Here is a 23,709-nt window from a genome sequence, read left to right as displayed (position 1 = left end):
AACCAAAACTGAACTGTTTCCATGTCTTGAAATTTTGAAATCAAGCACATTTAGACACAGATCCTTCCCCAGTTGGATGGTTGGTTAATGGCTAGAAAATCCTGGGGGTTATGGTGGCAGTGGTTATTGCTTGTTTTTGGTGTAGTTTAATTTGCTTCGTGTTTTTCCCGTCTTGCACCATGTTGGTATCAAATAGTGAAACACATTCAGTCACAATCTGCACTTAGTAAGTAGAAGGGAGGCTGTTTTATCCTAAGAGCGATTTAGTGACATCAGCTGTCTTTCGACCTTAGCTGTGAATGATTCTCAATGGATTTTGTAATCATGTATTTAAAAAGAAAACTACCAATATTTCTTTCAAAATAATTCAGGTCAGAGTATTCATATTAATTACAAATTTCAAAAGAACAGTCTCATGTTTGATTTTATATTTTGTTTTCCAAAATACCTTCTCTGAGAGATTTGAAATCCTTTGAAGTGATTAATTAATAGCTCTGAGGTATGGTGAGAAGGGGCCTTTTCTCTCTTCTGAATGAAAACTGAGGTCCATCCTATGGAAATGTGATAGTTTGTGTATGTGTAGCCCTGTCTTTCTGCCGAGCTTCATGGTGGTGGTCACTAAAGGAGTGGGTGTGCCTCCTTTATTCTGGAATTTTTGAGACCAAGTCCTTTCCTGAAAGAATCAGAGAAAAACTGAAGTCATTTCCAGAGTTACTTGCCTTTGGGGTAGTGTTCACAAAGTAGAAAATTTAAGTCTCAGGGAAACTCTTAGAGAGATGGGTGTATGAAAATAGTTTTGCAGTAAATTGACTTTCTAAAAGTTTATTGATGGAGTTCGAGGGCCCTTCTGGCTCTGGTAATAAAATCAGTAGGTTATGATTTTCCAAGTTGAAATGACAAGCCATTTGTCACCCTATATTTAACCAAGATGTGTTTTTAGGTTAAGACTGAGTATATAATTGAAGGTTTTAATCTAAAATGAATCATATGCACATCTGTGTTTACAGAGAAGTGTACCATTACAGATACACACGTGTACTATCACACATACTCGTGTGCACATCAGTGGGCACACACCTGTATTAACTGTGAGCTTCATTAGTAAGATTGGCAGCAGTATTCCAGCAATCAACTTGAATTTTCCTAATAGATCCCTTTATCTGCATTTCAAAAATAATTCCTCCGCTTTGTTACAGAAATACTTAAATATTTATAAATGTGTTATATATTTTTCCTGTCTTTTAATGCTGAAATTAACTTTTTCTTAATCACTCAGTAGCAGCACTGTTAACCTCAGATCTCTTTGGGCATGTGTGTCTAAGGGGCTACAGGAGGTCTGTGGAGCTGATTTTGTAATTGTGGGTAAAGAGCAGGTAAAAGAGGATGAGGTAGTTGAGGGGAAAAAATAAGAATACAAAAGTAGTCATAAAAGAATGGATAAATCTGTGAGCCAATTGATTTTATACATAGTTAAACCATTATGACATATCACTGGATTTGAAGACTCTGTTGGATTTTCTCGATATAGGTTAGGCAATTTGGAACTGATAGCGTTATATTGGTGGAAAAGAGTTCTTGGAAATATGCCAGTTCAATTCCTGGTAAATGCCATTTCTGTTACTTTAATATCTTATACTTGAGTTTCACATTAGTCTGCAAGTGATTGTAACGATTGGAAATATAGTGAGTTTGGTTTAGATCCTATCTTAGTCATCACTTGGTAATTCTCAGCACTGAGGGCCATGCCAAGCACACAGTGCTTTAAGCATATTTTCCCCTTTCCCTGTAATAAGTGAAAAGGGAGAAATTAATAACTGTTGTAGTGATCCCAAAGGCTTAGGGAAAAGGTCTATCATCATTAGCGCATATTAACAAAATAGTAATACCTTAAATGATAATTTTGCTCTGTGATAGTTTGTTTTTGAAAGTTTTCTGAAAGAATGTGTTTATTTAGTAGTTTAAAAGTACACACATACACTTTGGTTCTAAAAGGAGTGAGAGAGGGAGATGGGGATGGACCCAACAGGGCAGATGTTGTTCACAATTGCATACACCCTTCGTCTCATTCAGGGAGCTCCTGCCTATGGTCTCTTGGCTGCTCCCACTTTGAGATCACTTCTCCATGTAGCCACTGCTCCTGATGATAAATTTCAGGACTAGAAGTAAGAATAATGGCTTTGATCTCTACCTTTGGGACTTGACTTGGACACGCCCTCTTTCGTAGCTACACCATGGCTGTGATTCAGTTTCTTGGGCTGGGGCCCTGGTTTTATTGGCCGTGGCATTGCCGACGTTCTTGCACTCGCAGATGCTTGTAAATGGGAGTCACCTTGAAAATTTGTTTCTTGTAGTTTTTGTATCATTTAAAATTAATATGTTTATTTTGGAGGCCCTAAAGTTATTAAGGTGAGGGGCTAGGCTTTTTGAAAAAGGTGAAATGGGTAATCACATTCTGAATTAAGCTGTTTGAGATTCCTTAAATCATGATTTAGTGTGGTGATTCTCAACTTGATAAAATTTATGAGACTTTTAACAAGAATAGTTAACTCCCAGAATATGTCAGAAACTCCAGTTTGAAAAACACAAGTTAAACAAGGTTTCACTAGTGTTAAGCCTTTATTCAGTTATCATGACAAGATGCCTTTTGATCTTTCTTTGCTATTAAATTAATCTTTAATACCGATAAAAGGAGGATAGAGAAATTGCTTGGCATAAGTTTCATTATAAACCTATCATCCAGATGATACAGTATATACTTTTACATAGTTTTTTTATACATTACACTGAAATGAGAAGATAAAGGTTTATGTGCTTGGAACCCTTAGAATGCATCTTTATACCCTTGTCTGTGAGAGTCACTTGTTTATTGGAAATATGCTTGGTAGCTATTTGAAGTCATAATGTAAAGAGGGCATATGACGTAGGGAAGTGATAAGGGCTGGACATGTAGTGGGACTTCAGTTGGTTTTGGAAAAAGTGGTAATTACTGTGTCTTTTCTCCTTCAGTGCCCTTGTGAAAGATGCGTCTCCTGTTCCTCTGATTGATGTCACAAACCTGCCCACTCCCCGGAAATTCCTTGATACCTCTCAATATTCTCTTGCTGGAAGCTCAAGTAGTAAGTATTTAATTTTCCAGCCACTAAACTTTTTAGTATGCTGCTGTTCCTACGCAAAGACCTGGGGAAGCCTCTGGGGGCTGGGTTTAGAGGGCCTGACGTATGTGCCTTGGAGGCTGTGATGAGCCCTTCTCAGCCTTCAGAGCAAATACCATATACGAGGATTGATTGGGCCTGTGCATTATCAGGGTTGAAAACTGGCAGCTGAACCTGACCTGCCTGCTTGTTCCAGCTGTAGGTGTGTTTTATTTGACCAATACTGTTTTTCTAAAGTTGAGTTTGAATGTTTTTCGGTAAGAGTGTGCTTTCCTTTTTACAGTAATCTCTATTGCTCCTATTAGCTCTTACCCAGCTGTTCCATGGGTTACCAGACCATGTCTGGTCCTAGAGAGCTTTTGAATGTGTGACCTCTGTCCTGTGTCCCAATTCTTTTTGCATCTTCCAGTGGCTGCTCTTTTCCCAAACAGACCTACATCTACACGTGCTTACACACTCCTACATGTATGGCACTTTGAGGATAGATCCACAGACTCATCTTTTCTTCTTTAGGGTAATACCCTATTGGGTTATCTTTACGCGTTGGGGGTGTGAGGTTATATTTTGAGTCTGGATTTAGGAGAATATTGTATGGTGCCTCAGGTGTACTTCCCCTTCAGGGAATTCAGCTCATGGCCCTCTTCCTCCATCTCAAAACCAGCAAGGGCGGGTCATGTCCTTCTCATCTTGCGTCTCGCTGACTCACTCTTCTGTCTCCTTCTTTGAAGGGTTAATGTGATTGGATTAATTCCTTCTGGGTAACTCAAGCTATTGGTTTCTCTTTCCATCTCAAGGTTCTTGACCTTAATCACATCTGGGCTCTCTTTTGCCATGTAAATGGACACAGGTTTTGGGATCAGGACACGGCTGTTTTTGGGGAACCATTATTCTGCTTACCACAGTAGGCACTGTCTATTTTCTGATTTAAGTTATCTTTGGAAGCCAAGTATAACAATTTGACTTTCTTCAAATTATGTAGTGTGGTCTTTTTAAGTTATTGCAATTCCAGTCTTTAGGACTGTATTAATCTGGATTATGTTGTTAAAGGGAATTGTGTAAATGAGGAAGATGTAAATTATTCTGTGAGCTGCACAAAACGTTACTAAGTATATATAAAAGTATGGGCTGATGAAATATAATAAAGGACAGTTCTTAATAATGAACTGTAAGTTCTAAGAGTCTCCTTGTGAACTGCTCTGTAAGCCAGCCTGGAAAGTAATAGCCATTTTCAGTGAGGAATTTACATAGGCTTATAAAGCTGTCATCTTGTGAAATGGTAAGATTGAAGGTGTAATCAGTTAGAACTGACGCTTTTATGGAGGAAGTTCCAATGTGGAATCTTTGTGTACAATGGGTCTCCCATTGGGTGTCATCAATTAAGATGGGCGGTAATTCCTGAGAACTTTCATGTTATTATTAATTAAATGAGAATTTTGATTGTGAATAAGTTTTTCATATGTCCTATTTAGAAGTGGAGTTGTGGGTGACTTCTATGAGGGATTTTCTATCGTAGTATGTAAGTTATACCTTGCAAAATAGATTATATCACTTAACTGATACAATATTCCTATGAGGTAGTTATGGCAGATACTATTGTGATTGCCATTATAATTGTTGATATTATGTCCACTATATGTAAATTTATGATCAGATATTTAAGGTATCGTGAAAGTTGTACAGAATTCTGTACATGTATGTATCATCTACTTTAAATATAAAACACATACTTAAAAAATGCAAAGTCAAGGCACAGATTGGCAAAAGCAAGTAACCCATCAACAGAACAATGATTGGCATCCCTTAGCTTTTCTACATATTATTGAAGAAGAGAAATGGGATAGTAAAGAACTGAGAAAATAATGGGCAATTCACAGAAGAGTCCGTGTACATGGACAGATTGTCATTTATCTGATGGAGGTTAAGTATCCAGAATACATAAAGAACTGCTATAGATCAATAAAACAAGCTAGCAGAATAATAGGCTAAATATGAACAGGCAATTTGTATAAGGGGAAACCCATGCTAATAAATTTATTAAAAACGAATTACACTCTGGTTACTCAGGTATTATTATAAAAATCATTCAGATATGGAAACTGGACCAAGGAAGGTTGAGTGAGTGGTCCAGGTTCAACCACCATCGCACTTGGTGGAGCCTGGCCTCATGGTGTTCCTACTCTAAATATGTAGGAAATCTGTTTTGTAAGCCTTCCTCTTATTATTCTCATCAGTCATGTAGTGTTTTGTGATGTACAGAGGAACTAATGTCTAATTTAGATGTAGTAATTCAACTATAACTTAGGTAGAAGGATGGGAGAAATGTGGAAAAAAGCCAAGCAGTATAGAAAAATGTTGGTTTAAGCTTTTGGATTCCTAGTATGTCTTTTTATTTGGCAAACCGCCCTTGGAACATTTAGACTGAACAATTACTCCCAGGCTGCACAGGCACTTCATTTGTGGCTTCTTTATTCATTTTATTCATGCTCCTGCTGGGATTGCTGTGAATATGACTATAATGAAACTAGACTTCTTACTTCTTTTCTTTTTGATACAAGCATAAGTTAAGCAGTAAAACTTAAAGAGAACACAAATTAATTGATTTTTCTTTTTGTTGCTGTTTTTTGACATGCATTTTATTTTGTGAAGTCTTGTTCTGAGACTTAATATGTATCTTAAGACTCTGGAGTCTGATATTTAAAGAATTCTCTGTACACGGGTTGGGAGCTGTTTCCTACTACAAGAGCGGATGAAGTTTCCTCCTGTAGAACTGCCATACCTAGAGTGGTGAAGATCTAATTCTCCATAATAATGACTCTTTTGGAGTTACCTCTGCCCTTAGGTCAGGACCACCTTTGGCATTTTATTGCTTTTTGTTGTTGTTGTTGCTCTAAAGGTAATGTGCTAACTTTGTGCACCTTTGGCATTTTAAGAAACCTATTTCCTAAGTATCCTTGGATTTGCTCTTATTTATTTATTGTCTTTGTTGATTTTTATTATGATTGTAAGTACAGTTGAAGAATGTACACAAAGGAGACAGAATAGTAGAATTAATAGTTCAAGTATTTCTAAATGTAAAAATAAAGCAAGGCCAAGTTTATTGTTTGTTTAAAATAAACTTATAAATACAATATCATAAATGAATATTACATTTATATTTCAGAAATCAATGTATCTATTACCTCATGTACTTCCCAATAGATTAATAAATCTTAATATTCTTTTATTTTGTTTAAGATTCTCTTTTATAAAAAAAATAAAACATTACAAGTCAATTGTAGCCCATTTTGGGTGCATGAATTCCTTTTTTTTTTTGAGATAGTCTCACTTTGTTACCCCTGGTAAAGTGCTATGGCATCATAGCTCACAGCAACCTCAAACTCTTGGGCTTGAGTGATCCTCTTGCCTCAGCCTCCATAGTAGTTGGGACTATATGCATGTCTCACCATGTGTGCCTGGCTAGTTTTTTCTATTTTTAGTAGAGATGGGGGTGGCGTGTGCCTTGCTCTTGCTCAGGCTGTTCTCTAGCTCCTGAGCTCAAGCAATCCACTGCCTTGGCCTCCCAGAGTAGTAGGATTACAGGTGGAAGCCACCCCCACCCTGGGGCCCTTGAGCATATGAATTTGTATTCAATTCCTTTCCTTTCTGTATTCCAGAGGTAATTATTACTTTGAGATTGCTCTGTGTCCTTTTCCTGCCTGTTTTCATACTTTTACTATCTCTATGTATGTATATATGGTAATTTTGTAACCATGGAAACAATATATGTAATTTATAGATTGATGTATATACACTAGAACCTCCAAGTTATCACCTCCCTACATGGACCACCTCCTTCACTTGACCTAATTTTCATAGACTGGACATGCACCATATGTATGTATGAGTACAGTAGGCCTAGTGCCTTATGTTGACCACCTCTGTATGTTACCTGTTTATTACAGTCCTTTGGATGGGTCATCTTACGGATGTCCTACTCTATATTTAAATAGTATATTTATTTGTTTAAAGCATATTATTATTTTGAATATTTTATGCTTAACTAAAGTGTGTAATACAATATTCATCATTATACTATTTGAATTTTAAGCTCAAAACATTTTAAAAATTTGCTCAAAGGAAAATATAGCTCTAGTTTATTAATGTTAACTAATATGTAATATTTCATTGTATAATACATCACAATTTATTCATTGGCCTCATATAAGGCATAGATTGTTTCCAGTTTTTCATTATTATGAAACTTACAGCAATGAATATTCTTGTACATATCCTTATAGGACAATTTCTTATGCACTGATTTTTGGAAATGAGTTATTGATACCTGAGATTCCAAACTCTTTAGGCTTTGGGGTAGTCAGTTGGGGATTTACCCAGTTATGTCATATAAGTACTGTTATTTTCCAAGGTGGCAAAGCCTGACTTTTAGGATGCACATGTGCATATGTATAGGATTTTAGATTTTAGATTTGCTTTGTCAAATTTAGATTTTACTTTGTCAATTTGCTTTGATTTGTCAATTTTAGATTTTACTTTGTCAAATTGCTTTCTAAGATAATTATACCAACAGAGATTCCTCCAAGCAGTGCACAAGCTATTATTTCTTTACTTCTGTGCCCTTTCTATTGTTTTTGTTAGACTTCAAATTTTTGTAAATTGACTTTAATTTGTTTAATTTTTTATAGTATTTTAAAGTTTAGATTGCATTTCTCTGGTTTTTACTGGTTCTGATCATCTTTCTATGTGGACTTGTTAGTTCTCTTTAGTAAGTTGTTTTTTTTTTTTTTTTACTATGATGTTTCTTTTCCCTGTTAATATGTAAAGAAATTAAGTGGATGGTGATTATTTTTCTGTAAATGGATTGTGTGCAGATATCTTCCAGTTATAGCTTATCTTTATTTTTTTATTGTTATATAAATGTTTTGGATTTTATTTTAATATAGTTAGATTAAACAACAGTTTCCTATACATTTTGTATTTCTTCTACTTTAAGAAATTCTTTCCTACTATGACTTCTTTAAAAAAAAGTTTGTGGTTTCTTAATATTTTAAAGTTTTTTTCTTAAACATGGCTCTCATAAGCTATTTGGAATTTATGTTTTTATTTATATCATGAGTAATGGGTTTGTTTTCTTAGCCATATCCAATTGTTCCAGCAGTTATGGATTACCTATTTTTCCCTTGCTGATTTTAAAACATGTTTTAAAACAGACGTTATTTTAGAATAACACCAAGAGGTGTGTCATACCCCATGAGCCCCCGCATCTGCTTCCATCCTCCCCTCTCCTCATTTCCTCATTCCCCTACTGCACCCCTTGTATTAACCCATCTACTGCCTTCATATTAGAACTGAGTACATTGGATTCATGCATCTCCATTCTTGTGATGCTTTACTAAGAAGAGTGTGTTCCACCTCCATCTAGGGTTATATAAAAGATGTAAAGTCTCCATTTTTTAATGGTGGAATAGTATTCCACAGTATATGTATTTAAATTTATTTACTTAGAGATCTTAGTATTTTCTTATGGTTTAAAAATTTTGCTTGTATTTCTTTTTTGTCATTTCTTGTTTTTTATTTTTCCCTCTTCATCAAAAGAGTTACCAGTCGTATCTTTTGTTAGTTTTTTTCTAGGAAATCCCCGCATTTTAATTTATTGATTAGTTCTACCAGGTTTTTGTTCTCTACCTCATTGTCTCCTGCCCTTTTCACTATTATTTCCTTCTTTGTGTTTTCTTTTGTTTTAGTTTGTTACTCTTTTATACATTTTTTGAGGTAGGAATTTAAGTCATACATTTAATTCTTTAATTTTTACTGATAAAAATGTTTAGTGATAGGAATTTTTCTCCAATCACTGCTTTAAATGTGTTCCATGACATTAATAAGAAAGGATTTCATCATTTTTTAAAAATTGTCTTATTTCAGTTTCTATTTTACCTTTTTAATGTTTATAATAGAAGAATTTTAAATGTAAAGATGAATGGCCTTTTGTATTTGTTTTGTTTTTCTTGATACTATCTAGCTGGACATCAAGTATTGTTTGTCGTGTTTTCACTTGATGCTGTTTATCGATGTTTTCTTTGTAAATTAATATACAATCAGTTACTGTAAATTTTCTATGGGTACTCAAGAAGCAGGTGGATTCTTTATTATCTAGAGTAGAGTTTAATATACATACGCATAAGATCTACCTTATTTGATTATGTTGTTTATGTATTTTGTCTCCTTTTTAATTTTTTGTGATGTACTCATGTTTTCTATTATTAGTGTGTTTTCCTGTATATCTCTTTGCATCTTCTATAGTTTTTTTCTTCAAAAAGGTGGTTACTGTGTTGTTTGGTATTTAAGTAGAAGTGGTGTAACTTCATTGTGAATTGTGGCTTTTGGTGTTAAAATAAAATGCCCCTTTTGTCATGTTTAATGCTTTTGACTGGCATACTTTTGCTCACTCTATATTCTAGTCTTTCTGACTTACAGTAGAACATCTGTTAAGTTGGCCAACTAGGGACTTTAACAAATTGGTTAACATACAGAGGTGGTCAACGTAAGAAACTAGGCCTTCTGTATTGATATGTATACGTGGCGCATGTCTGGTCTATGAAAACTTAGGTCATCTTAAGGAAGTGGTCAACTATTGATGTTCTATTGTAGTTTTAGTAATTTTAGTAGTGTGTGTATCATATATTTGGATCTCATTTTGTGAGCCAAATTCAAAATCCTTTTCTTTCAATAGTGAGTTGAATCCATTGACATCTATGGCTATGACTGATATGTTTTGTCTTATCTTTGTCATAATACTTAATAAAGTGTGTTATTAAAATATTATGTTGGCTGTGCTTCTCTCTGAGATATGTATTCTTTGTTCTTTTTGCAAAATATTTTGGTGCAATAGGAGAAAAAAGGTAATATCTTCTCTTGAGAGATCCTTATACCAAAAGATAGATGAACAAGAAAAAAGCAGAACAAGTTTACTTACTACAAATTTTATGAGACACAGTGCTTTTAGAAATGAAGACCCAAAGAAACAAGGAAATCTGTATATTTTTATGGAAAGTTGTGCAAAATGTAAGATTGGAAGACGAAAGAGAAATCTAATGATAATAAACTGGAGGAACTTTGTCAGGCCTGTTTGATTGATTTTTTCCTTATATCCATGAAGTTCTGGCTTCCCTCTGGATACAGGGCAAGTCAATTCTCACATCATGGGGGTGGGGTCGGGCACGGTGAGGGGAGCGTGGGTCTTAAAAGAGAGGGAGGAGGTGAGAGAATGATCTTCCTGGGTTTCATGGTCTGCTTCAAGGATGAAAGATAAGCGTGACCTTCCTGCTTCTGCTCTTTTATCAAATGCCAAAGTGCCATATTTTGACCTAGCATGTCCTGAACCCTATTAGGGTTTTGGAAGTTAAAAAAAAAAATTAGTGGTTGTCTCTAAATGTATACTTTTAGAAAATGCTCTTAATACCTTCTTATTTGACTTTTACTCTCTGGTATATCCATTTTTGTGGGTTTCCTTTAATTCCTGTGTTTGCCTTTTCCCTCATTCTCTCTCTCCTGATTTTTATAGTTACCTTTTCACAAATACTACCTTTGTGTAATCGTCTTCAGTCTTCATCCCCACTTTTGTTTAAATGTACGTTTAAATATTTCAGATGCTCATTTCAGCCTTTCTGCTAATGTTTTCCCAGTCATCTCTTGGATGGATGAAGCTTATCATCTAATAATCGCCAAGTAGGACTCACAGGTGCAGAATTTACTCAGTTGTAAACCGTTATTTCCTATAGTCATGGTAATTAAAGGGCAACTTGAATGGGTATAAATTCTGCGGTTTACTGTTTTACTCCCTGAGTTTAAAAAAATGCAGTTTCATTGTTGTCTTCCTTAGAATGTCTTATGAAATTTCTAATACCAGTCTAATTTCTTTTTTTTTTTTAACTCTTATTTGATCTTTATGTCTATAGGCCTTGAAGATTTTTTTAATCTTAGAAATTTAATGTTTTTCTATAGGATATGTTTTAGATTTGATTATTTTGAGTTACTTTTCCCAGATGCCCTATGGAATTTTTCATTTTGTAGATTCAAAAATTTTAAAAGTTTTTGAGAATTTGAAAAATCTTTAAATTTTTTTTAGTTCTGTTTTTTCTTTCTTATTCCAATGCTGTGTTATTTTTTCTTTGCTTGTCTTCCATTTCCAGTACTTTCTCTTTGAACTTTTTCTTTGTCTCCACTTTATTATTTATTTTGATTTATAACATTTCTATAGGGTATCATATATGAATGAAATATTGAATTGAATATGAATGAAATATTTATTCAAAAACATTCATATTCTCTCTTGGGCATTAATTAATTCATTTTATGTGTCTGGGATAATTTTGTCTTTTTTCCTGTTGTTTTTTTTCCTGAGTTTTGTCACTTTGTTTTTATACTTTCCTGTTTTTTGGTCCATGTCTGTTTTTAATTTTTGATTTCTGGCTTACGGTGTTTTTTCATATCCCAAATTCTTGTGTGTGTGTATTTATTTAATCTGTAGTATTGCCTTCTAGTTTTCTTGTACTTTGTGATTGTTTTGTTGAAGAAAATTTACCTCCGTTGATATGTGTTGGCTTTCTGTCTTTTGTATAATACCTTAGTATGAATCTCTTCTTTTTTTTTTTTTTTTCCTATTCATTTTTATAGTATTGGGGTGTTTTACAGGATTTTTAGCTCATTGGCTCCCTCTTCTGTCGGCATAACAAAGTCCACATACTTTTGTGGGTTTTTTGTTTGTTTTGGTGGCGGGGGAAGGTGTGTGGTCTCCTGAGTTTTGGCTGGCTTGTCATCTTGTAGGATCCTGAATCTTCCCTTTTTGCTTCTTTCTCTTTTAAAGGCCTGATAGCCAAAGGGCATCTCTCCCTTCCTTTTTGTTTCATTTCTTTCCCAGAAGCTATGTTTTTCAAAAACTGTTCCTTAAGATTGTGCCTGCTTTTAAGTTCCTTCCCTATAGTCAGTGCTCTGATCTGCTTGGATGCTTTTTCAGTATCTTGAGACTTAGGATTGACTTTGTCTTTCTTGCGATGGTTTTAGATCAACCTTAAGGTCATCACTTATTCCTTTCTTCTTTCTTTGTCATAGTTTTTCACACAGTAACTTTGCTTGCAACAGAATTAGGGATGGAGGACAGGTGGATAAGAGATCACTTGCTGGGGTTAGTTTTTTCTTATTTTTATTTATAGTTGTTTTGGATTATGGGCAATTTCTGTTTTCAAGTTATCCTAAGGAGATGCTTTTTATGTAGTTATATATATTCTTCTTATTGTTGTGTGTTGTTTTTTAGAGGAAATATTGAGAGATGGGGTTCTAAGCAGCCACCAGTGTCAACCTGGGAGTTCCCAAAGTTGGAAGTTCTCAAAGTACATTTTTTACCTATATTTCACATTATTTCATTTAATATGCCTAACTCTGTGAGGTAGATAGTATTATCTCTACTTTATAGATGAAGAACTTGAATTTCAGCAAAATTAAATGACAGGGGAGGTCACACAACTAGAAAGTAGTAGGGATGCTAATCAAATCTAAAATTATGTGATGCCAACCTCATGTTTTTTCCATCATACCATTTCCCCGAGTGCTTGAACTTAAAAAAAAAAAAAAAAAAAGACAAAGGACTGTAACCTAATACACTACAGTGATTATTATAAACTGTTTATTCATTTGTTCCTTGTCCCTCTCATTGAACTATATTCCTGTTATATTTTTAGTAGCTCTTTCTCTACTGGATGCTACTCTCTGACTTTATAGGATAGATCTTCTTTCCTATAAATTTGATAATGTACTTTAAGGGCTAGCCCACAGAAAAATGACTCAACAGATGTCAAGTTTTCTACTTCCCCTCAAAGCAAGCCTGCCATTATTTCCCTCTTAGGCCCATTTTCACTTATGGAAGGACTAGTGGTCTTGCTTTCAAAATTCACTGCTATCCCTGTGCATAATCTTATCCTGAAGCTGTGTAAACTCCTGATTCATGGAACTGATAGCCCCAAATAGCAGTTGGTGAGAGGTTTGGGTCTAAAAATGAAAGGTTATTCCAAGATGTGAGTGACAGGAAGCAGAGTCCAGGTTTGTGTGGTCAACCTGGCCTTTATTCACTTGGGTGGCAGGCTGAGTTCGAAAAAGAAGTCAGCACGTGGGTTAAGGTGGGGTGGGAATATAAGCGTTTGGCACCCTCATCCCTTCCTGGTGGACTTGTGTGTTCCTTTCTGTGTCCCTGCACTCGGTTCTATTTGGGTGGGTCCCTACATCCACCCCTGTCAGGTGGCCACAGCTTTCTGGCTGCATCCATTCTGGAGTGAGGTGTAATATCCTCTGTAGTTTTCTTTAAAGTAATTTAATCTGCACCTTAGGGGTGCTTAGTTAACATTTTTGAAGTACCTTAATCATGTATCTACACTCCAGGGGTAGTTAGTTAACATTTGAAAGACCCTAATCAAAATTCTATACTCCAGAGGCAGTCAGTGCATCAGATGTTTCTCTCAATCTGCACCAGTGGGTGCATTAATTAGAATAAAAGAAGTAAGAAGTAAGTTTCCAAGTATTTAAGATACATAGTTGACCAAGTTAAGTACTTGCAGAGACAAGACCTGGCCAGTGGAACATGTTACTATACAGAGGCCAAATCCAGCCTGCCTCTGCCTCATTCTCTACCCAGAGCTCTTTGGATCCATACTCTGGATCCACAGAAATATTACTCTCAATTTTGAGCCAATTTCATTTTACTTTCTTAATTTATATTTTAGGTATGATTATGTGTTGAGCAGATTGGATTATCTCAAGAGTGCGAATTTGTAGTACCATTTTGATCAGAACTGTACAAATTATTTTAAAATAATATCTTCCTTATTTTTTCCTTGAGAATATTATCAGTATTCCCAGGCCAGGTCTGCATTATAGATAAGTAATTTGCTTGACACTATAGTTGTCTGATTAGGCTTGGCAATGTTTTGGAAGGCTCCTTTTTATATGGAATTCTGTTCAATAGTGGCAGATAGTTCTCATGTTATATAATATTCTTGATTATACATGTAATTTAAGTTTTATGTTGAAATCATGTTAATATATATGAACCATATATATTATATATCATGCATTGTATAAGGAATGACTTCTACTAAGAGTTTCTAAGGCAAAGACTACGATTGTCTTATACCTTAACTAAAATGTATAAATATAGATGAACTAATACAGCTTATTTAATAAAAAGTTGAAGTGTCTTACCAGGGCCCTTACCTACAGTTTGGTGACATGTGTATAGATTTCACATGTTACTGTTCTTGTCCTACCAAACATACCGAGGAGAGAAAGCAGCTGTGGACTGGTGGTCTAGATTGGTTTCTGGACTCACTGGAGACAAAGTCATTTATTAAATAAAATATTTACTCACATAAAGGGATTATTCAACTTGTTTATCTTTTGTTTTTAATGGGCCATCTATAGTATACATTTTAAGTAGCTATAGACTGTGTAATCAGAGATGTATAGATTTAAACTACATTTAATGGAAAATTGTAGCACTTGAAAGGACCTTAAATAACATCTAGTTAATTCTTTCCTGAGTCCTAGATTCTTAGTTAAACCCTTCTTTTAATAAGTTTTGCTTAGCATGAACCATAGATATGATTTATATACACTTAGCCATGCATACCTATATGTCTACATCTCTATTTACTTGAAGGGGAATGTGTGTGTGTAGTAAGAAACACTTGGGGCTATAGGATTTTAGTAGAAATAATTGGTTAAAGTCTTTTAATATTTAGCATCAGACAGGAAAGTCTTTAAAACCATGTGAAGATCCGCACAACAAGAAAAAATATGAAAGGTATATAAGGGAATTGGGAAAGGAACTGTCAAGTATTTCTAATTTTCAAGTGTTTTCTTATATACTGAGTACATTTTATAGCAACATAGATACAGGGAATGATTTGGGTTTGGAGTTTGGAAGTCTGTATATTTTGTTCTAATTGTGGTGTGAGGCCTTCCTGAATTTCAGTTAAATTATTTTTGTCTGTGGCTTTTTCCATAAAGCACCAATAATTCTATTTGACCTGATAGGGTTTTTGTGATTATTAGACTAGTCATAGTTGATTCTATTATCCTTTTAAATTGCCTTTTAATTTTCAGCTGCCGTAAGTGAAATAGATCATGTAAATTAATTAACATTGGATCTGTTCAATGTTTATGCTCTAGGAGATTTTGGGAGACAAACAGAAAGATAAGGTTCTAAACAAATGTGCCATTTTGGGTTGTGGCATTTTATTATACATAACTTACCTCGCTTATTGGTTGTTTTTTAATGGGCTATCTATCATCTTAGTGTGCATGTAAGTGGCTCATCTCAGCCCTTATTGATTTCGGCTCCATCTACCTCATCACCGTGAGTCACTCTTGTGACAGGTAGTGCAGCGTTCAGGTGTTCCCTTTGTGTGTGTCATGTTTGTGACTCACATGTGTCCCTTTTGTGACGAGCATTTTGTTTCAGCTGAATTTCTATTCCATTTTTTCCTACCTGAAGCTTTGTTTATACTTTTGCTTATTTCTCTCTTCTAGCATGCTGACTTTCAATGGTCTCGGGGCTGCTAAGTTCTTTTCTGCCCTTGCTGTGGGGTTCCTTTTGCTGGATGGAGCACTTCTGTGGCTTGAGGTGTCTAGCTTATGTATAAAACAAAACCAGTAAGCAAATTGTCTGCTTTTGGAGTGTTACATTTCCAAGTTTGATGGCTTCTTTTGATTTGCCTCAGAATTGTCCTGTCATCTTTAGAGGCTGAGACTTCTTGGTTTTACTCCCTAGTTTTACTAGTATTTAAAAATGTATATTTGTTGACATTCTATCATCAAATGCCTTCCATGTTACAAAGAAAACCACGTGAATCTGATCATAATATCCTTCTCTCTCCTCATGGATTTCAGTCTTTTTAAACATAGCATTGATGACTATAAATTTCTCCCTTATCAATGCTTCTGCCACCGTCTCCTAAGTTTTGCTATGCTCTGTTTTCATTGTCATTTGTCTCTAAGTAATTTTTTCATTTCCTTTGTGATTTCTTCTTTGATCCATTGGTTTTTAAAGGGTGTTTTATTTTCTACAAAATTTGTATGTTTTCCAGTTTTACTTCTGGAATTAATGTCTTTGTCCACATTTGGTTAGAGAAGATGCTTCGTATAATATCTGTTTTAACCTATGCCATGTTATGGCATAACATGGTCTATCCTGGAAAATGTCCCGTGTACACTTGAGAAGAGTGTGTATGCTCTGGTTGTGGGGTAGAGTGTTCTGTGTATGTCTGAACAGTAAACAGTTGGTTTACCATTTCCCTACTTATTTTCTGTCTTGTTGTTCTGACCATTATTGAAATTGGAGTATTGGAGAACTATTTCTCCCTTCAGTTGTGTCAGGTTTTGCTTTATATATTGTGATAGTCTCTCTGTTAAGCTTTTATAATTATTATATCTTTTTGCTATTTTGAGCCTTTTATTAATATATAATGTTCTTCTTTGTCTCTTGTAACCTTCTTTGATTTAAAGTCTATTTTGTCTGATATTTGGATTGCCTCTCTTGCTCTCTTTTTCCTACTGTTTGCATGGAATATCTCTTTCCAGACTTCAACTTTAAGCCTATTTGTGCCTTTGTAGACAGCATATAGTTGGATTGTGATTTTTTTTTTTTTTTTTGTCGAGACAGAGCCCCACCCTGTGCCCCTGAGCAGAGTGCAGCGGCTTGGTAGTTCACTGCAACCTCTGACTCCTGGCTTGTGGGCATCCCGCTGCCTCAGCCTCCGGAAGCCTCTGGGATTACAGGTGCTCGCCGCGGCGCCCGGCTGGGTTTTTCCATTTTTTTCATGAGTCGGGGTCTCACTTTCGCTCAGGCGAGTCTCGAACTCCTCAGCCTCCCACAGTGCTGGGATTACAGGCGTGAGCCACCGCGTCCGGTGGATTGTGATTTTTTAATCTGCCTTTTGATTGGAAAGTTTGATCCATTTACATTTAAAGTAAATACTGATAAGGAGAGACTTCTTTCATTTTGCTATTTGTCTTCTATGCACCTTACAGGTGTTGTGTCCCTCCTGTGCTGCATTACTGTATTATTTTGTGTTGCATTGATTTATTTTAGTGAAATATTTAAATTCCTTCTCATTTCCTGTGGGTATACATACTATAGCAATATCGTTAGTGGTTACCATGAAGATTACATTTGCAATTCCAAAGTTATAACCACTAACTTGAATTTATGCCAGCTTAACTTCAATAACATGAAAACTCTGCTCCTTAAAAGCTATGTCCCCACCGCTTTTAGTTGTTTGATGTCACAGAATTATAACTTCACATATTGTGTGCTCTCAAACATAAACAAAGTATTCTTTTAAGTGGATTAGCCTCTTCAATTATATAGAAAACAAAATGTGGATTTAAAATCTAAAGTTATATCAATACCAGCTTTTAGGCTAGTTAGCTGTGTTTTAAAAATATTTGTCTTCAAATCATGTAGAAAACAAAAAGTACTGTTACAAACCATCATTACAGTACTACTGGTTTTTATAATTGCCTAGGAATTTATGTTTATTGAGATCTTTATTTCTTCACATAGCTTTTAATTATTCTCTAGGGCCCTTGCATTTTAACCTAGAAGATTTTCTTGAGCATTTCTTTCAGGGAAGGGTTGGGGCTAACGAGCCCCCTTAGCTTTGTTTATCTGTGAGAATGTCTTAATTTTTCCCTCACTTTTGAGGGACAGTTTTTCTGGATGGAAGATTCTTGATTAATAGCTTTTTTTTTTTTTGGATTTTGAATTAGCCCCCTGCCTTTTTTTTTTTTTTTTTTTTGAGACAGAGCCTCAAGCTGTCCCCCTGGGTAGAGTGCCGTGGCATCACAGCTCACAGCAACCTCCAACTCCTGGGCTCAAGTGAGTCTCCTGCCTCTGCCTCCCAAGTGGCTGGGACCACAGGCGCCCGCCACAACTCCCGGCTATTTTTTGGTTGCAGCCGTCATTGTTGTTTGGCGGGTCCAGGCTGGGGATTCGAACCCGCCACCTTAGGTGTACGTGGCTGGCACCTTAGCCGGTTGAGCTATAGGCGCCGAGCCTGCCCACTGCCTTCTAATGAGAAATCTATGAGTAATCTTATTGAGGATCCCTGGATGTGATGAGTTACTTTTCTTACTGCTTTCAAGATTTTCTCTGTGTCTTAAAAATTTGATTATTCTGTGTCTTGGTGTAGATTTCTTTGACTTCCTGTTAGTGGGAGTAGTTAGATGTTATATTCTGTTCTTTATCAAATTTGGGAAGTTTTTGGCTATTACTTCTTTAAATATTCTCTCTGCCCTTTTTTCTTTCTTTCTTTTTTTTCTGGATCTCCTGTAAGGTATAATTTGGTCCATTTAATCATGTCATATAGGTCCTATAGGTTTTGTTCCCTCTTCTCAATTTTTTATTTTTCTGTTCTTGAGACTTGATAATTTCTATTATCCTATCTTCTAATTTTGGCTGATTTTAAAATTGTGCCTGCTCAAATCTCCCTTTGAATTCCTCTAGTGAATTTACCGTTCTAGTATTATACTTTTGCAACTCTAGAATTTCTTTTTGGCTTCCTTTTAGTTTTTCGAATCCCTTATTGATATTGCCATTTTGTTCATATGTCATTTTCTTGACTTTTTTCACAGTTTCTTTTAGTTCTTTGAACAGCTTTAAAACAGTTATTTAAAAAGTTTTCTTTTTAAGTAGACCTATCACTTTTTTTTAAGGAAAATTGTGTTGATTTATTTATTTTTACTTTGAATGGGCCATCTTTTCATTGTTCTTTGGATGCCTTGTGATTTTATCTTTTCTTTTTTTTTTTGGTGGAAAAGTGGACCTTTGAATCTTAACAACATGGTGATTCTGGAAATGAGATTTTCTTCCTTCCCCAGGGTTTATTGTTTTTTGATGTTGCTATTGGGTTTTGTTTGGTTTTGATTGTTCTTGGTAGTCTCTGCCCTAAGGATCAGTTATTATTTTTTGTTTTTGTTTTGTTTTCATTGTTTGTGTTTTGCTTGTCATAGGTAGTCTCTATCCTAAGGATGGGCCTGGGTGTTAATGTAAGGAATTTTCAGGTCTTTTCTAAGACTATGCCTTTACCTGGTGCAGTCGCTTTCTAATTTTTCCTGTACACAACATTGTTTTTGGAGGTCCTTTTCTTTAATGTCTGGTTCTCAAAGGGAGAGAAAGGGAAAGATGAAAGCAAAGTGATTCACTTCAGCAAAAGGGGGAGGAGCTTGAAAATTTGGAGGAGGAGCAATGACAATGGGCACCCACCTCTTCGTACCTCTGTGAGTGGAGCGTAGATCCTGATATTTAGAGAGCAGTATCCTTTTTGCTCACACTGACTCTAGCCAGTTGTGTGCAAGCTGCTCCAGAAACAGGTACAGTGATGCCTGCCAGGGGGCTTGGTGGGTGGATAGGTAGTTGCTATTGTGCAAAGAGCTAATGACCAACATTAATGCAGTTTATCATTTAAGCGTTTGTGGAAAATTTCAAACTTTTAATTGATTCCAGAGATCCAAATTATTTGCATCAGACAGATTCTGCTTGTGCCTTTCTTGTCTAGGTGGGGATAGACGTTCCTGGTACTTCCTATTCTGCTATCTTCCCTACTGAAGAACTACTGAAGTGCATTTTATAAATTGGGAGACCCCCTCCAAAGAAACTGGGAATAACCTACAGAGGATTCCATGTCATCTTTAGAGACTTCATGTAGTGGTTACAAGAATTTGCTCCATATACTGGGGTATTTTTATTATTCCATAGTAGATTTTAATACCATTTCAGGGATAAACACCTTAGAATGGCTTGCATTCTAGTTGAGCTGAAATCTGCAAACAAAGAACCAAAGACCAGCCTGAGCCAGCGTGAGACCTTGTCTCTAAAAAAAAAAAAAAAAATAGCTGGGCGTTGTGGCAGGCACCTATAGTCCCAGCTGCTTTGGAGACCTAGGTAAGAGAATCACTTGAGCCCAAGAGTTTGAGGTTGCTGTGAGCTATGATGCCATGGCACTCTTACCGAGGATGACATAATGAGACTCTGCCTCAAAAAACAAAACAAAACAACAAAAAAAAACTTCTACAGTTACTTTAAGGGACTAATCAAAGCAGTGATCCCATTTATTAGATTGCTTGCTTTTGAATTTTATAGTGGAGTCTATTTCTCTTCTTATTCTTATTCTTATTCTTATTTTACTTTGCAGCGAGGGAGATAAATCTGCAGGATGTCAAGGAGGATTTAGAACTGGATCCAGAGGAGAACAGCACCCTTTTTATGGGTATCCTTATCAAGGGGCTGGCCAAACTGAAGAAGATCCCGGAGACAGTGAAGGCAATCAAAGAGCGCTTGGAGCAGGAGCTGAAGCAAATTGTGAAGCGGTCTACAACCCAGGTGGCAGACAGTGGCTATCAGAGGGGTGAGAACCTCACCGTGGAGAACCAGCCAAGGTAGGAGGGGATGCAATTTGTGTTTTTGATCATTCTATGTGTTGTACATTTTCTAGAGTGGGGCGTAAGTCACTTACCTTCTGTTGATGTTATTTTCGTGAACTGTAGATACTTCAGCCCATATAAACTCAGATTGGTAAAATCAGCTTGACTAGGCATAATTCAGTTCTCTGGTTTTTGAGGTCATTGAGAAATTTTAAACCATATTGTTCATATTTAAATACATTAAATGAAAAATATGGGCATGCTGTTAAATGTTGTCCGTATTCAAATACATTGCGTTTGAGTGAACAAATAAATTGAATGAAAGAATAAAGCTGTTATTGAATGTATATTGAGTACCAAGCAGCATAAATGGCCATTTATATAAAGGTAGAAATAAAGTTTGTGTGTAATTTAAAGTGTATTAACAAAGTAAATTGCACATGAACTTTATGTCCACCCTGCATATTATTTAATTCTTACTAAGTTATTAGTATCTGCATGTTATGCAGGAGAAGTGGAGCTCAGAGATGAAGCATTAGCTGAAGCTCATACAACAAGTGCCTGCTCTTAAAGTTGAACAGAAGTCCGTGTGGGATTCTCAGATTTACGATCTTTCCTTGGTCTCATGCCTTCTTCGTCAGTGTGTTGTGACAATTGCCAATAGCAAATCAGCCTCAGGAATTTTTATATTTATTTAAAACAATAAATAAGATTTGAATTTCATATTTATTATTTCATAAGAGTAACTCTGAAATTGTTGAGATCCTAGTTATGGCTCTCATACACTAGGAGATCATGTTTGCGAAACAAAATTAAGGCATCATGAACTAATGTTGTTTAACAGTAGAATAAGATGTTTGAAATTGGGACTTGCCTAGAAAATCAAAGAATCGCTATGAAAGGATCTCTGTTCCCTCCTCTTTCTTCTCTGCTTCTACTCCCCAAATCCCCAGTACATTGGACTTGTACAGTGCAAGAATTTAGCATAGGAGGAAACGGCCAATGGAAATGACAGTTTCCTATGCGAACCGAGGGCAGAGTAGAGCACACCGGCTCTTTTGCTCAAATGAGTACCTGAAGAGTGACAGTCTATAAAATGGATCATTCTTTTGTAGACAGATTTTTTTTTTTTTTTTTTTATTGTTGGGGATTCTTTGAGGGTACAAAGAACTGGGATACGTTGATTACATTTGTTAGGTAAAGTCCCTCTTATCCTGCCCCCAAAAGGTGTGTCACACACTGTTACCCTCCACCCCCCCTCCCTCCTTCCCTCTTTCTGCTCTCCCCTTCACCCACCTCCCACCATGCGCTAGATCATTAATTGTCATCATATCAGGATTGAGTGCATAGGATTCTTACTTCTCCATTCTTATGATGCTTTACTACAAATAATGTGTTCCACTTCCATCCAGGTTAATATAAAAGATATAGGGTCTCCATCTTTTTTAGTGGCTGAACAGTATTCCATGGTATACATACACCACAGCTTGTTAATCCATTCCTGGGTTGGTGGGCATATAGGCTGTTTTCACATTTTGGCGATTGTAAATTGAGTTGCAATAAACAGTCTAGTGCAAATGTCCTTTATCTTATGGTAAAAAGATTTTTTTTCTTCTGGGTAGATTCCTCGTAATGGGATTGCAGGATCAAATGGGAAGTCTAGCTTGAGTTCCTTTAGACAGAATTTCTTTAACAACACATGTGTACTTAGGGCTTGAACTTTTTTTTAAAGATGATAAACTTTTTTTTTTTTTTTTTTTTTGAGACAGAGCCTCAAGCTGTCTCCCTGGGTAGAGTGCCGTGGCATTACAGCTCACAGCAACCTCCAACTCCTGGGCTCAAGCGAGTCTTCTGCCTCCGCCTCCCAAGTAGCTGGGACTACAGGCGCCCGCCACAACGCCCGGCTATTTTTTGGTTGCAGCCATCATTGTTGTTTGGCGGGTCCGGGCTGGGGATTCGAACCCACCACTTTAGGTGTATGTGGCTGGCGCCAAAGATGATAAACTTAAGGAGAAAAGATAATAGCTCATTTAGCATAGATTTCCCTAGACTGACTTCAAACATTTCAGAAAAATTAATATATTGTGTTTACATTTCTATATTCTTTTGTATATCTAAATAACATTTATTTTAATTATAGTTTAAAATTCTTCAAAAATTAATTTCCTTGTAAACTTTACTCACAAGGGCTACGATTGGGGAACGAAACTATCTCGTATCCCACTCTTGCCATAGAACGTTTCAGAGCTGCAGGTTTCTTGGGTTTTAGAGAGCACCCCTGACTACCGTGGTGTTCCTGCCCGTCTTTCAGGGTTGCTTGCTTTAGGTAAGGTTGTAAGATTGTGGTGCTTAGTAGAGTAGCACCAGTAAGTACTGTTATTTATACGCGTGCTTACATACTTGCATGTACATGTATGAATACACATGTTTATTCATTATTGGAACCGTCCTCAACTTTCCTGTTCTTTGATCACTCACATCATGATCCAGAGAAGCTGGGGGATGATTCTTTGAAATTTGCTTTTCTTCTTTCTCGCCTGGCACCAGGATTTCCACGAAAGACCTTTTAACTCCTTACTAACAAATACTCTACAATTCTGGTTTGCTATTTGCCTTGTTGCTATAAAGTCCCTAGATGAATACCCTGAACTTTCATAGGGAAATAACATTACTATATTATATATTGGAAGTGAAACAAAAGGGCACAGATCAATAGCTTTTCTGCAGATCCCATTACAGTACCCTTAAAAGCCCTGCATCTTTCATAGGATTTTGACCTCTTCCTTTTCCCTTGCCTAAGCGCCTTCCAGTATTTATGAGTGGAAATTAGAGCCCTAGAAGCAGAAATTCAGCACACTGCCTCAGGAAATGCTAGCTGTTTCTCTATAAGGAATGAGTCAGCAGCAGGGTTCCTCGCCCCCCACCCCCCGAAGTTTTTCTTTTGTCCTGTATTTCTGAAAGCTTTTATAGGTAGGATATATCGGATACTAACATGTGAGCAAGCGATTTGTCTTGGTTTCATGTCTATAACATGATCCTACTTTATAAAACATACAAATCCAAAATTTGGGGCCCACGCCCTTTGTTATGA

At 36.1% G+C, this 23,709-nt stretch overlaps 1 protein-coding gene across 2 annotated transcripts in view; it reads left to right on the top strand.

The window, feature by feature from the left end:
* The window catches only part of EXOC4 (exocyst complex component 4), an 812,900-nt gene that overhangs the window by 65,743 nt on the left and 723,448 nt on the right, over positions 1-23,709 (top strand). For both annotated transcript variants that reach the window (XM_012806281.2, XM_003791609.3), the window contains exons 5-6: positions 3,007-3,116; positions 20,390-20,633. In XM_012806281.2, coding sequence (XP_012661735.1) covers positions 3,007-3,116; positions 20,390-20,633 — 354 coding nt within the window. The remainder of the gene's footprint in view (positions 1-3,006; positions 3,117-20,389; positions 20,634-23,709) is intronic.

This window comes from Otolemur garnettii, unplaced genomic scaffold (assembly GCF_000181295.1).
Source record: "Otolemur garnettii isolate 467f Iridium unplaced genomic scaffold, OtoGar3 scaffold00049, whole genome shotgun sequence".
NCBI lineage: Eukaryota > Metazoa > Chordata > Mammalia > Primates > Galagidae > Otolemur > Otolemur garnettii.
Note: the sequence above shows the minus strand (reverse complement) of the source record. Positions and strands in the feature narration are given on the sequence as shown.